We start from the raw sequence: 15,314 nt of genomic DNA, 5'->3' as shown, positions 1-15,314 counted from the left end.
TGGATTGCATGACCAATGGGGTCATATTATCACAGGAAGAAAGGCGTGATTCAGGTTCTGTAGGTCTGCACAGTCTCTGGAGGCTTGCCTTGTCTTGGTTGAGCTGTTGCCAGGATCTTCTGGGCCTCTTTGTATTCAGCCCTCACCTCTGGGGTGTCCATGTGACAATCCCTCTGAGCTCTCCCATATCCCTGACGTATCCACATATAACCTCTGTTTGTGGCCCTGTGCCTTGGGGATAGGCCCACCAAGGGGAAAAGCAGAGGCACACCACTTTGATTAGTTGCAACTGTGCCTAGTGGCCATTCTAGGTCTGAAACTGCATCCAAATGGCCCTCTTCCTGCACCCAGCTTTTACCCATGCTTGGCCTCATTCTACAAGTTTCCACTTTCAGCCTTTCGTGTCTCCCCAGAATATGCTATTTTCCAGCCTCTGACTGATGCTATCTGATGTTTTAAGAAAGATTATGGGAGTTGTTGTCTTGCAGCCAGAAAGGGGATGAGATCCAGTTTGCTCTACTTACACAGTATTACAAACAGCTTCCATTCTTGACTATGAAGTCTGACTCTGGATGATCACTGCCAACTTCTTCCATTCCTAAAATTGAGCCTGTGTTCATCTGGAACGAGGCCAGAGTGCTCATTCCCTCCTGGGATCAAGCGACATACGTAATTCAGGCTGTCACATAAGAGATGCTGTAATCTTTTAAAAAATCTCTTTTAAAGATGCACGTTGTGCTCTGATCAAAGAGAAAAGCTATTAACAGAAAAAAAGAGGATAATTGAGGGGACTACATCGTCCTCAGGAAGCACGCCTGTGGTAATAAAGATTTTTATTGCTGCTGAGTGGGTTTCTTAATTCTTTAACTTGTGGTACCGGCATTTCCTACTCTCCTGCCAAACACTTATTCTTTTGGCAAAGCAATTGTCTGTTCCTGCTGTCTCTAAAATATGTCACAAAATCCCAAGCTAAGGACTACAGATATTCTGTAAATTGACAAATAAGCAGACCTTTCCGCTTATTATTGAGAAATAAAGTGAGCTACGTATGACATTGTTTCATTTATATTGATTTAAATATGCTCTCTTAGGTATTTTTTTGTCCAAATACAAGTGTTTTATTTTTCTTTCCTTCGTGAGCAAGGAAATAATTTCCAGTTGCTGAACTGAAAGGCAGAGAACATTTGCAAAACCATGAATATCTATCTTCCAAAGTGTTCAGTTTATTTTAATAATGGTCAGGCTTCTTGTACATAATGCTTAGGTGACCCCAATACTTCATGCAGAAGACATAATTGCAAGCACCTTGTATGTCTACTGACAGTAACTCTCCCTCTTCAGTCCCCTTGCCAGTGTTTGCTAGTGCTTCTTCTACATCTTTTTAGGTTAGAAGCCCTTTTGGGACAGGGGACCATTTGTTTGATTTTCTCTGTAAACTGCTTTGTGACTTTTTTTGTTGAAAAGTAGTGTATAAATATTATTAGTAATAATAATAGTAAGCCAACCATGTGGGAAGGGTCTGTGTACCCACAGGCCTACTTTCAAGAAAGTCTTGACTCTGGAGGAGTATTTGCAAATAACTGTTGGGTGACATCACTAGCCACGCATCTAGGCCATTCTCCCGTTGTTCTTCAGACGTGGGAGTTGTTTGTGGGCACACTCCTGTGACTTAGAACACAATCTGGGAAATGGAACTGAAAAGTAAAATCCTCTTGCCTCAGCTTGCCTTCTTGAAGTCTTGAGGAAGTAAGGCACACTTCGCACACACAGGAATGTGACAGAGCTACTATCTGTGAAGTAAAATATCATGGAGGAAGGGGACATTCCGAGTAGAGAAGTGACTGGGAAGAGGGACACAACCATGCAAAATAGCTCCTCTCGAAGCTGCTTTTCTTTACCAAGACTCCCCAATGTGCATACACTGTGTTTGCCTCTTAAAGAACTTGATGCTAGTCCCCTAATCCCTAGTTCGGGAGCCAGTCTGTATCAGATTCAGTCTTATTTGTCAGTAAACCGTCAACCTGATAGTATGGATAAGCAGCTTGGCAGAAATGGTGCTGCTTCTCTTCTTTCATTTCCTTTCTCCTTTATTGTCTCCTTTATTTCCCCGAGGCATTTGGTGGGTCACTGTGAATTACAGGAAGCTGGATTAGATGAGCCTATGGCCTGATTCAGCAGGGCTGTTCTTATGTTCTTATTGTTCCATTTATTCTTACTTCTTCCTTAATATTTGCATTCATGCCTTTCACTGTCACAGCTTCAGCATGAAGAAAGGTTTGTTCAAGGCAGTGCACTGTGCCCTCTGCCAGTTTTATAGATATGGGAAACAGAAGTCGAGAGAGAGAGAATGCCAGTAAGTGACTTTATTCCGAGGCTCTAAAACAAGGAACTCCCATAAAACAATTATGCTCCTTAATCAGTGCTTCTGGAGGAACTTTCCATTTGGTAAATTGACACCTGCTCATTCGTCAAGGGCACAAGTCTAACTAAGCAATTTATACCTTGCTTTCTCAAGGACCTCAGTTTTGGAGTCAAATATTGTAGCTGAACTTTGGAAATGGAATGGATGGAATTTTCAGACAGAAATACGAATGTTTGCAAAGTCAGGGCTAGTCTAGATGTGACTTTAACCATGTCATTATCCTGATGTACTTGCCTCTTTTTCTGTAGCTAGCACATACATGTCCCCTTTGATTTAGATTAGGCCTGTAAAAAGGGGATCATGCATGTTAAACTCTCTAACCTTCCTACCATGGTCCCAATCCAGTATTAAAGGAAAAATGAGGGGAAGATAGGTATCATTTAAAAGGGCAGAAAAATGTACATTTCAGAATTATAGTGTGTTGTTTTAGTCATGGCTGGTTTTTCATGCGTTCCAAAATATCAGAGCATTCTGTTATGTATCTGAAAAAAGGTGCAGGACCTGCTGTTTGCAAAATTTCAATGCATCAGTTATGAAACTTGATCAGAGTTGATAAACTCTGGAGCCTCTGGCTATAACCTCATCTAGCAGGAATGACTGCTGGTGTTTCCAGTTCATGGAGATTAAAAAAAAAATCTGGGGAAACTGTACATACTGGCATGCAAAAAGCAAAAGCCTCACTCCAACAAGGTTGATATTAGGAGAAGCATCTTGGAGATTTTGGATTCATGCATTCAAACAGCTTCCTTTCTTAGGGTGCATACAGACAGTCATAAACGGAATGATGAGCTGTTGTGGAAGCTCACTCACCATATTTTGAGCATGGCTACAAGCTTCTTCTCCAGTCAGATTTAAAGGAAAACATGTTATTGGGTTTTTGGCAGAAAATGGATTTACAAAGTTGTAATTGATCAGTCTTTGTGTCAGTCCTGGTGTTACCTCTCCGTACGTATGTGGAATAGTTTTCAGTGTGCAAAATAAATGAATAAAGAAAGAGAATGAATGAAGTAACAGAGCAATCCAATGTATGTCTACTCAGAAGTGAGCCCACTGAATTTGATAGGGTAATTGTGTGTAGAATTGCAGCCTTCAGTTCAGAGGCTGAATGAGTAACCATTGAGGAGCGAAGGAGGAGGAAGCAGCCTGGAGTTCCCATCCACAACCACCGGAGAGTAACCACAAACTTCTTCTTTTTTTCACCCAGCACTAAACATCAGTAATTGATCCTGTATCACTATCAACTTGTTTAAAAATTTGCTTTCAGATGTATATGAAGCAACCTCTAAGGAAGGAATGTAATTGACACATTTGCATGATTTCAGAGCTGGCAAGGCACTTTGCTTATTAATTCTGTTTAACTCCTAAATCAGGAAACAGCAGCTCTGAGTGTACTTAGGCTGAAAGCAGACTTGACAAGAGATGCTCAGCCAAAAGCATCATCTCCACAGCACCTTCTCCCCCCTTTCTCCTTTAGTAATGTCTAATATTACAAAATTATGCAGCATGCAGCAGCCAGTAAAGCAGAGTTGGGAGAGGGGAACTGGCAACACCATGTGGTTGCATCATTTCTTTTTTAATTAGGATACATTATCTGAGAGAGATGCGAGGCTGTTGTGTTCAGCAGCAGTTCATGTATCCCGATCACTATGGTCATTCTGGTAACTCATATCTGCCACCTCTTATTTGTGGCTTACAGGCCGAACGTATCCCCTGCCACGTTATGGCATGCAGCCATGTTAATGGAGGCTGTGCTGCATGCTGTGGTGGGTGGGGATTGGGCAGCCTGCAGGACTTATCTCCTGTTAGGCTGCCCTGTGGGTTTCCTCACACATACACTAGTCATTTTGCTGGAGTGTGTCTGAGGAGAACCAGAGGGCACATTGGGTTGGAAAACAGGGTAGGATCTGGCAAAAATTGCTGCTGCCAGTCCACTCCACTCTCTCCTACCCTTGACACGTTCCCTGGTTTCTCCCCTTTCCACTCCACATTGTCACTGGTCTTTTTACACCAGTGGGATGCTAGTCTAACAGGTCCATAGATCTGATCCTAGGCCTTGTTGTAAAAGGCCCATAGGATCAGACTGTTTAGAGCAGGGGTGTCAAACTCATTTCATACCAAGGGCCGATGCCTCGATTAATTCATGATGCCTGCTGAGGGCCAGAAGTGATGTCGTTAGGCAGGAAGTGATGTCATTAAACAACTCATAACCAAAAATAAGCACTTTTTCTCACTTAGGAATTCATTAACTACAAATGACAGAAGAGAAAACACACAAATCTTTAACATATTTCAAGATATGGGAGAGCCCAATTTTCGTGGGGGCTGCCCTTTTAGCAGTAACACCTCAGCAGCTGAAAGCCTGAGGGCCGGATAAAAAGCTTCCATGGGATGCATCCGGCCTCCGGGCCTTATGTTTGACACCCCTGGTTTAGAGTTATGGTCTCACTGGCAAACCTGAGGAGCTGTCCAGCAGGTCTGTGTCTAAGGCTGCAATCCCAACCCATTTTCCAGCACTGACATAAGGGCAATGCAGCTCCAAGGTAAAGGAACAAACATTCCCTTACTTTGAGGAGGCCTCCGTGAGTGCCACCCAACTGCAAGATGCAGCACACGATCCACTAGCGCAGCTATGTCAGTGCTGGAAAGTGGGTTAGAGTTGCGCCCAAAGTCACTAATGTAGCTAAGATGCTGTCTTAGGAGTTGCACAGGACTAGGAACTGGGTGAGGTATTTAAACAAGCAGGCACTGATTGAGTAGTTTCATGGGTGGTCCTGCTGCCCCATCCATTTCTGGATCATCTACAGGGCCCTGATCCAGAGCGTGCATTGGTTCTTGTTTCCTCCTGCTGAATAAGACTCAGCCATAGAAGACCTTGTGCTGCCAGACATGCATTGCACCTGCCAGTCAGGTTGTCCACTTGGATTCATGGCCATTTTTACTCTTGAGGTCCCAAGCATGAGTGCAGAGAGTCTGTGGTAGGGATGTGCAATCTCTCAGGGTACACTGGGTTCCCCCAAATCTGCAGCTTCCCCAACTGCAGCATCTGCCAGGGAGATTATCTCAGACTGTTTATTGGGCACCCCTCTGTGTGCCTGTACATTGTAGGGTCCTGCTCTTATCTAGTTCATACTGCAGGCTGGTCTTCACAGGAAGATGGCAGGACATCTGGGCTTCAACTGGCATTATTGGGAGAGTAATATATTTCATTAGAGCAGGGGGCAGGTTTTGAATGGCTTACAAGTTGCCAGCCTTAATAATTTTGGAGAACAGGCTTGAAAATAAGGTAGGATGGTATGCTGAAGGTATGGAAACAACAGAAATTAAGAGAAATTTACTATTTCTGATGCTAAATTCTGCCAAGTGCTGACTTGCCTTGTTCACATGTGTGTAGCCATTTCAGAATATTGCAGAACAAGCAGAAATAAGCATTTGAGTCTGGTATCTTCTGTGTTTGACATACAGTCATTGCTTCTCATGTTGTCAAACAGATGGGAGTTAATCTGCTGAAATTAACTGTAACCCTGAGCTCTAGCTCAGCAAGTTACACAATGCTAGTTTTGCTACCGGTTGGGACTGGTACTTTTTCATGATGTATTTTCCCCCTCTCCCCTTTTCCTTTCTCCCTCCCTCCTAGCAAATTGTAACACTTTTAGAACATGTGTAACAAAGCAGCACAAGTTACTACAGAACTATATTGAGTACGTCTGCTGTAAGCAGTTTCAAAAATAGAGGGAAAGCCTTCTCCCCCCTATATACATATAGTTCCCTAAGGTTAAGGTGCTTGGGTTGATTGAATAAGGGTGAGAGCCACTGTGTTTCTTAAATGGGCTTTTAAGTTATTTTTATGTACTTAAAAATATATATATCCTGCTTTATAGGCCCCAATGGCAGGAAATCAAACCAAGCCCAAAAACCGGGTCAGAGTTGTTGTTTTTTCAGTGAACTAGAACCTAAACTTGAACCTAAAATCTCTTGGTTGCCTAGTACTGAATGCTGTAAAGCACAAGTCATTTGGCATTCAGGTACTCAACTGTAAATAAATGTAAATAAAACAGTTTTATTTTCCTGTTTTTTTTTTCTGTTGTATGTATTTGCTTGCAAAAACCTTTAAAAATTCAAAAGTAGGCAGTTGCACTTTTTTTTTCTCTCTCTCTCTCTCTCTCTCAAGTTCAGTAGTTGCTACTGTGTTCATTCTAGAGTTGCATTGCAAGCGGAAGAGTTTGAGATTATTCTGAACAGGTCACCAAGCTACTGTTTAAAATTAGTATCTGAATTGAAACGGAACCCAGATTTGTAATGGTTCAGCTCCCTGCCCAAATGTCTTTCAAAGCAGCTTACAAAAGATCCTCAGAGTAAAATCACGTTAAAGTTCAGCATCAGCAACAGAAATAACTTTATCTTCCACATGCATTCTCATATTTTTCCTCAATTATCTAGTTCTCCGTCATGCCTGCCTGGTTCTCTGGAAGGCTTCCTGATACAATAGTAAATGGAAAGGAGAACTGAAAAGCAAGAGAAGGGGCTTTGTGGGAATTGTATGTGCTGCCCAGCAGGCTAAAGAAAACCTCACCAGCAGGTGACAAGGCACCAAACTTAGTGCATATCCAATGACAGCTCTCATTCTCTTTCATGTTGACGGGCTGTGGAATATGATCCTGTCCCAGGAGGCACTCGATTGAAGAAATTTAATTAGCTAGTTCTTTCTGAAAAGGAGACGACAGGCACTTTCAAGTCTGTTAACAGTGTTTTAATCAATAGGTGAACTGGAAAAGTTATTAAAAGAACTGCCTTTTCCCCTCTCGTCATATGACTTGCAGGTCCCAAGGGAAGAAGAAGGATGCTGTTCTCTTGTTGAGAGATTCCATTCGGTATGGACCAGAGTTTGCAGATGCTTACTCTAGCCTTGCTTCACTGTTGGCCGAACAGGTAACCAGTTCCAATAAGGTTCACCCACAGGGCCACCACTAGCCCATATGGCGCCTTTGTGCAAATGAGAAGAAGGTGCCCCCTTCCTCATTGTGCTTGTCAGCAGAAATAGCGTTCTGCCAACATCCTCCTCCTGTCTACAATTTGAATGGTGTCCCCTTAGATGCTGCTCCCTTGTGCAGGACACAGCCTGCACAACTCTATGTGGTGGCCCTGTTCACCTAACCGATGCATTTGTCAGTTTTGTATTGGTGTTTTAGTGTTTACTGGTTCTAGTGTTACATTCCAACGTGTCTAAGATCTTGCTCTTAGATCTAGCTATAGTGGGTGGGAGGTGCATGTATTGTGTGTAGGAAAGAAGGAATTAAACACCAAAACAACATTATTTATTTATTTATTTATTTATTTATATCCACCTTTCTGTCCCAGTAAAGGGCACTCAAGGCGGCTTACAAAAGAAGTCATATAAAAACACAAAATATATAAATATGTATAAAAATAAAACATTTAAAAGCAATAAAACTTGGAACCCAAAATTAAAATAAATAAATAAATAAAAAAGCCTTGCCCCCTTGTGTCAGCATTAAAAGGCTTCTTTGAATAAAAAGGTCTTAAGCCCCCGCCGAAAGGACTCTAAAGAGAGAGCTGTTCTCAGTTCCAGGGGGAGGGAGCTCCACAGATGGGGAGCCACCACCAAGAAGGCCCTGTTTCTTGCCGCCATCCCCCTCACCTCCATTGGTGGCGGCACAGTCAGAAGGGCCTCCTCTGATGACCTGAAAGGACGGGTCGGATTGTATGGAAGGAGGCAGTCCCTCAAATACCCTGGTCCCAAACCATATGGGACTTTAAAAGTTAAAACTAGCACTTTGAATTCAGCCCGGAAACGAACTGGCAGCCAGTGTAGCTGCCGAAACAGTGGCCCAGCTGAGTCGAACTGACAAGCCCCTGCAACCACATGGGTGGCCGCATTCTGCACTAATTATATGTGCAGAATACAATTCTAATGACTAATGACTGCCCCTTTTTTGCCCTCGACACACACCCGTCCCCACCCTGGACAACACCCCATTCCTTTCTTTCTCCTATTCCTTCCCATTCCTCCCGCCCCCTCAACTGTCCACCTTGCTGATGTGAGTGGCACTGGGGCTTCTTCAGAAGCAGTTGTCAAGCAGGTGCTGGCCTGGCTGCACAGAGTGGCCGTTGCGCTTTGTGACCACCACCATGAAGCATACTCCATTGCTGGAGTGTGCATTCTGGTGGAACAGAAGCCCAGTAAGATTGGGCTCTCTCTCTCTCTCTCTCTCAGGAAAATGAAATTTTGGGGGCAGGTGAGCATGATAGTTCATGTCAATAAAATACTGAAATAGGCATACTTTCTTCCTTCTACTCATTCCCTGTGAGTGTCCAGGTTGATAAGGATAGCTGGAAAATCCTCTAAGGACTGGTGGTATAAGGAAACCTGGGCTTTGCCTTCAGAATTTTGATGCTGAGCTGTTTGCACATAGTGTTGAGAACCACCCCTGCATGCTAATATTTTCTTCTTCTTTGCCGTTAGCGTACCAATAAGCCCCACCATTGAACCATCTCCAGAGAATAAATGAAATTAATTGCTTGCAGTGACAACTGATTAAAAAGCATATGGATTTTCAATAGTGGTGAAACACTGGTCTAAAGGCCATTAGAGCAATAACTAATGTTGAGTCAAAGGGGCTGTATGTCAAATGCTGTTACTCCTAAGCAGGTATATAATGTGCTTTGCTACAGAAATGAGCATCCTTGATCTGTTTGTTCTGCACAAGTCCCTCTGCCCTTATCTCATGGAAGGACACAATTAAAAAAAATTAAATGTCAATACATACAAATGAGGTTGGGGACCTCTTTGGGCAATATGGTCCAAGCAGGTCTATAGACTGTAACCTTATTTATTTACTGATTTTTCATTGTGCTACAAGGAGGAGTTACAGGTGACCTATAGAGCTCGAGAGTGGATGATTGTGTACCCATGAGCACTCCGCAGTTTGGCTCACATCTGCATCTCACCCAGACCCAGATGTGTATTCCATTTGTCTCTTGTGGAATCAGCACAATTGAGTGTAAAGTACTTACATGAGTAAGTGGTGTCACAAACATCACCCTTGGGATAGGGAAGGACCAGGGGAGATTCCCAAGTCAAGCAGGATTTAACCCTCTTCCACCTACACCATCCTCCATAAAACCCCAAGGGCAATGTTTTCTGTTTTTCTTACTTCAAGCCCCAGGTCCTATTAACATACATTTCCTTGGTCAGTTATTGCACTCAATTTTCACGTATAAGATTTTTATTATAACTTTAAGGGAGCTTCAATTGCTGCAAAAAACATATTTACATGAATTATACAAAGTAGCTAAAACAAGAAAAGATCACCTAACTAAAATAGGCTAAAATTACCACCTTACAGGTTTCTCAGCATTTCTTTCAGTGTAAAAGCTGTTAACCCCCAGCTCCCTTCCTCCTACTGTTCCCTGTTTTCAGGCACCCACACCCAGGTTTTATTCTCTGAATTACTGATACACTACACCTGGGTAGCCAACAACCAACTTAATCCATTTTAAGAGGAAAGGCACTTGCCCCACCCCATGGCAAGTGGAACACCTAACAAGAACAAGGTTGCATTTCTGATGGGATAATGCGCAAGATCTTTTAGTCTGGCAATCCAGAACCTGAAGGAGCTACTTAGTACTTAGTTTTAATCTGGGCACAGACTGAGTGCATCTGGTATAGCCTAAAAAGCCTGCTACCTATTCCTCCCCCACATACAATGTTGTTTGGCCAAGTCTTCATGACAATCATGAATCCTAGCATCTGTGTGGGAGAGTCTCTGATCCCAGTGAGAACCTATCTGGCTGGACATTCAGAGCGCTTTTGGGAGGTGCTGAGTTTTGATTTGACTTTTTGGGAGGTGCTGAGTTTATGTTGATTCATACAACAACATTTTACAGCAATTTCTCATAGCAGCCCCAATGTTGATGTAGCCCTGTATGCAGCAGCCTCAGGGCCCAATCCTATCCAATTTTCCAGTGCTGGTGCTGCTGTGCCTATAGAGTATACACTGCTTCCTGTGTTGGGGAAGCAGTCTTGGAGGCCTCCTCAAGGTATGGGAACATTTGTTCCCTTACCTTGGGGCTGCATTGCGGCTGCCCTGGTGCTGGAAAGTTGGATAGGATTGGGCCTTCAGTTTTTAGTCTTCATTAAAATGGAGTACATATCCTATATTGGTTTACCATAGTACTAAGTGAGCACATGAACAAGAGGCAACACATTATATGGTGAGAGCTCACTGCACCCTAAAACCTGCCCATTTATGCGGTTGCTAATGCTGTTTCATTATTCAACAGGCCAATGTGAGTGATCTGTAATCTCCATGCTTAACTTATTTTGGTATGGACAATTTGGTGCTTTGGTAGTTATTCCTTAGTAACAGGCCCATAATTTAGAGGCCATAAAAAGCCTTGCCTAAGTTGATGCCTTGCAAAAAGTTGATGCCTAAGCCTTGCTTAAGGAAACCCTTTGATCTCTAATTCAAGACTGGGTACATACCTCTCTATTTATAGCTAGTCTGGGCTTTGATACTGAGCTAGGATATTTGACTGGCATACGTCAGTCTTTATTTTTCCGGCAATATGAAATGCCTCGCTGGTCTCAGTACGTACCCTCTTTGTATATGTAGTTCAAGCTTCAAGGCTTGGCTACAGTGTTGGTTCCTGTTAATCTCCAGATACCTACTGTTCACCACATGAATAGCAGCAAAATTTCAGGCTGCCTTAGATTTAGTGCATTTTTAAAAATTTCAATAGAATTTATCAGGTTTCTGAGCATTTCACTGCATCTCCGTACTACTATCTGTCTCAGGGATGTCAACCTGAAATACCTCACGACCTCCAGGTTCTTCATTATTTACTCAGGTTCTTTACTCAGCGTGTGGTTGGTCTGTGGAACTCCTTGCCACAGGATGTGGTGATGGCATCTGGCCTGGATGCCTTTAAAAGGGGATTGGACAAGTTTCTGGAGGAAAAATCCATTATGGGTTACAAGCCATGATGTGTATGTGCAACCTCCTGATTTTAGAAATGGGCTATGTCAGAATGCCAGATGCAAGGGAGGGCACCAGGATGAGGTCTCTTGTTATCTGGTGTGCTCCCTGGGGCATTTGGTGGGCCGCTGTGAGATACAGGAAGCTGAACTAGATGGGCCTATGGCCTGATCCAGTGGGGCTGTTCTTATGTTCTTATGTTCATAGTACTAAAAAGATTTGAGTTATCTGTATCTTATTTTAACCTATGCCTGTCCATTGGCAGTAGACGGTGCACTGATTTTCTCACATCCTTCAGTTATAAGGCATTTAAGGGTCTAGTGCAGTGGTCGGGGAACAGGGGTAAATTACCCCAAATGGGGTAAAAGTGAAAATCTGGGGGTAATGAGGAGGTAGCGGAGGGAGTCAGCGCACCCGCTCTCCACCCGCTCCAGGGGGCCGGCAGTGGGCTGGTGCGCTGTGTGCACACCGCCCGCTGCCCTGCTCCCTTCCGCTCACCTTCAGATGCGGTGAGCGGAAGGGAGCAGGCGATACACTCAGGCTGTATCCACAGCCTGCGTGTATCGCAGCCGCCCGCTCTCTCCGCTCTGTGCGGGAGACTGGAGCTGCCCGGCGCTGTAGTGATGATGTCATCACACAGCGCCGGGCCGTCAGTGTCTCCCGCCGAGCGGACAGAGCGGGAGGAAGAAGAAAAGCCGCGCCGACCGACGTGGGATCGAGGTAAGGTGAGTATTGTTTATTTATTTTTATTGGGGGCATCGTTGGGCTACCTATACTGGGGGGATCACCGGGCTACTAACTACCTATACTGGGGGGTCATCTGGCTACTGACTACCTATACTGGGGGATCACCGGGCTACTAACTACCTATACTGGGGGGTCATCTGGCTACTGACTACCTATACTGGGGGGTCATCTGGCTACTGACTACCTATACTGAGGCATCACTTGGCTACTGGCTACCTATACTGGGGCAGCTACACCTCTGTATGGGGGATTCTGTTGTATGCAAATCAAGGGGGTAACGTCTGCGTTTATAAATTTTTGGGGGGGTAAGAGGTAAAAAAGTTCCCTGACCCCTGGTGGCTAATCTGCAGCCACCTATAGAAGTTTTTGTTCCACCATGGCATTTGTCCCTAGTCTTATCCCAGTTTGGGGGAAAGGCAGTTTAGCCTATGGCTACAGTGGACTTATATTGCTCATCTTTAAGATGGTATTTCTACTTGAAGAACTATAGTTACAGATAGGCAACCTGTATTTCTTCCTGGCGGTCTTGCTTTATAATACAAAAATGCAAGTCAAAAATTAAAGTCTTTGCTTTAAATGCAAAAATAGCATGTGTGGGGTGTTGATCCAGACTGAATCCATGGTGGGGTGAAGGAGGCTTTAACCTTACCCCCCCTGCACACACGGTTCACACAGACCCCCCCCCATACATGCAAACATAGCAGGTCTAATGGTGTGAGTTAACATTTCATCTTACTTGGCAGAAGTCAACTGGAAGTCAACTTCTGAATAGCTCCTGTATAAAGCATGCTGGCTACTGAATTGTGGGTTCTGGATTTATATTTATTATGGTTGGAGGCAAGTGGGGGAAAAACTTTCTGATTACCCTGTTTGGTGCTACATAACACGTTCTCTCCAGTAATCTAGGACTCTAAAATGAGCCTTGAAGTTCTTTTGCTCCAGTAGTTGTAAAAGCTGCTCTTAAGATTAATGTTTCATGCTCAAGGGAGTTGGGTTGTAAGTCAGTGTAATTACCCTGTCCTCCCCTTGAAAGGTGATTTTCAAACCAGAGCTGACATGGAAAGAGCGATCACTTTCACAAGCCACTGTTCTAGTGAACCCCAAACCTATCAAAAGTGACCTGCTGCTTTTGAAGATTTCATACCTCTGAATAAAAAACTGCTTCTCTGGCTGGGATACCCGCTTGTCATTCTTGTGGACTTCAAAGTACCCTCACACCCTTCTGATTTATTCCCTCAAACTTGTTTTCATGCTTACGCTATGAAGCATTCAGAATGTAGTACTTAATGTGGATGGGCAGTGGAAATAGCACACTGACTTTGATTTACAACAGAATCAGGAGAAGAATTTGCTGTGGCAGAGCTATTTAAGAGCAGGCAGCAAGAAGCCCAAGCTGAACGTTAGTACCTTTTCTAATGATCCCAAGCATAGAATTGGCCTTCTTTACTGCCGCCACACATTGGGTTGTCACTTTCATCGACCTGTCCACCACCACCCCAAGATCTCTCTCCTGATCTGTCACAGACAACTCAGAACCCATCAGCCTATATGTGAAGTTTTGATTTTTTGCCCCAATGTGCATGACTTTACTCTTACTTACATTGAAACGAATCTGCCATTCTGCCAGTTTGGAAAGATCCTTCTGGAGCTCTTCACAATCACTTCTGGTCTTCACCATTCGGAAAAGTTTGGTGTCGTCTGCAAACTTTGCCACCTCACTGCTCAACCCTGTCACCAGGTCATTTATGAAGAGGTTGAAGAGCACTGGTCCTAGGACAAATCCTTGGGGCACACCGCTTTTCACCTCTCTCCATTGTGAAAATTGCCCATTGACACCCACTCTCTGTTTCCTGGTCTTCAACCAGGTCTGAATCCAGGACCTGCCCTCTAATTCCCTGACTGCGTTTTTTCAGTAGCCTTTGGGGAGGGACTGTGTCAAACGCCTTCTGAAAGTTCAGATATATAATGTCCACGGGTTCTCCGGCATCCACATGCCTGTTGACCTTTTCAAAGAATGCTAAAAGGTTTGTGAGGCAAGACTTACACTTACAGAAGCCATGCTGATTCTCCCTCAGCAAGGTTATGCTGGCCACATGACCACGGAAGATGTCTTTGGACAACGCTGGCTGCCTTGGCTTGGTGACAGAGATGAGCGCCGCCCCCTAGAGTCAGATACGACTGTGCAGGGGAAACCTTTACCTTTTACCTTTATGCACTTGATATCTGTGGGACTATGCACTTGATTTTGTTCATTTCTGCCTGACCATTTTGCCCTAGTAGTCCCAAGGTGGCTAACAAAATATTAAATAGAATAACTCCCTCTCCTGTTATCTCACTTTATTCTCTAGCACACCTTCAAAACAAAACTAAATGCATCGTATACTTTGCCTCACCTTGTAGTACCTGGAAGAGGCTACGGTCCTTCATGGCATAGGTGTGCCAAGTTATTAAGGGCATGATACGAAAGAGAATGAAACTTTGCCCCACACCTGCCTGCCTGCTTCTTGACCCCAGTGTCCTTCCGTTCTTGGACATTCAGTGGAATGTCTCACAGCACACTGCACCCGAAGTGCTGGGAGCTCCATGAAGCCCCCATGCAAGCAGAAGATTGTCAATATGAGAATGATTGGTGAAACTTTGTACCACACCTGTATCTGAAGTGTCATGCATTAGGCCTGAGAGAGAGCAATGCAGGTACATTGCTCTTTTAGAGCTAATGTTGACTTTTAGCCTTTACCATATTTATATATACAGTATGATTATGGGGTTTTGTCCTTAAAAAGTTAAAACGTTTTTAAAATAATAACCATCATCATTATCAAACTATCAAGCATATTGATTTTTCTCTCAATAAAGTAATTGTTTCCATGACATTACAGGGAGCCCCTTGGATAACCATGTTTGCTAACTTTCTCTGTTTTAAGGACCAGTTAACTGAAGCTGAAGAAGTATATCAGGCCGGAATAGAGAACTGCCCAGAGAGCTCTGATCTGCATAACAACTATGGGGTATTCTTAGTTGACACTGGTAAGTGAAAAAGAGCCTGGATTTGTAGACTTTATCTGGATTGATGTGTTCTGGGTGTACAAAAACCTAAGTTTAATTTGTGTTGATTGTGAGACTCAGAGTTACTGAACATGTGCTTCTAT

At 43.7% G+C, this 15,314-nt stretch overlaps 1 protein-coding gene across 4 annotated transcripts in view; it reads left to right on the top strand.

Annotated features, from left to right (window-relative positions):
- The window catches only part of TMTC1 (transmembrane O-mannosyltransferase targeting cadherins 1), a 165,384-nt gene that overhangs the window by 124,457 nt on the left and 25,613 nt on the right, over positions 1–15,314 (top strand). For all 4 annotated transcript variants that reach the window (XM_066633815.1, XM_066633814.1, XM_066633816.1 and 1 more), the window contains 2 exons: positions 7,240–7,348; positions 15,090–15,192. In XM_066633815.1, coding sequence (XP_066489912.1) covers positions 7,240–7,348; positions 15,090–15,192 — 212 coding nt within the window. The remainder of the gene's footprint in view (positions 1–7,239; positions 7,349–15,089; positions 15,193–15,314) is intronic.

Source organism: Tiliqua scincoides, chromosome 7 (genome assembly GCF_035046505.1).
Source record: "Tiliqua scincoides isolate rTilSci1 chromosome 7, rTilSci1.hap2, whole genome shotgun sequence".
Taxonomy (NCBI): Eukaryota; Metazoa; Chordata; class Lepidosauria; order Squamata; family Scincidae; genus Tiliqua; species Tiliqua scincoides.
The sequence above is the reverse complement of the archived record's forward strand: the minus strand, read 5'-3'. Positions and strand labels throughout refer to the sequence as shown.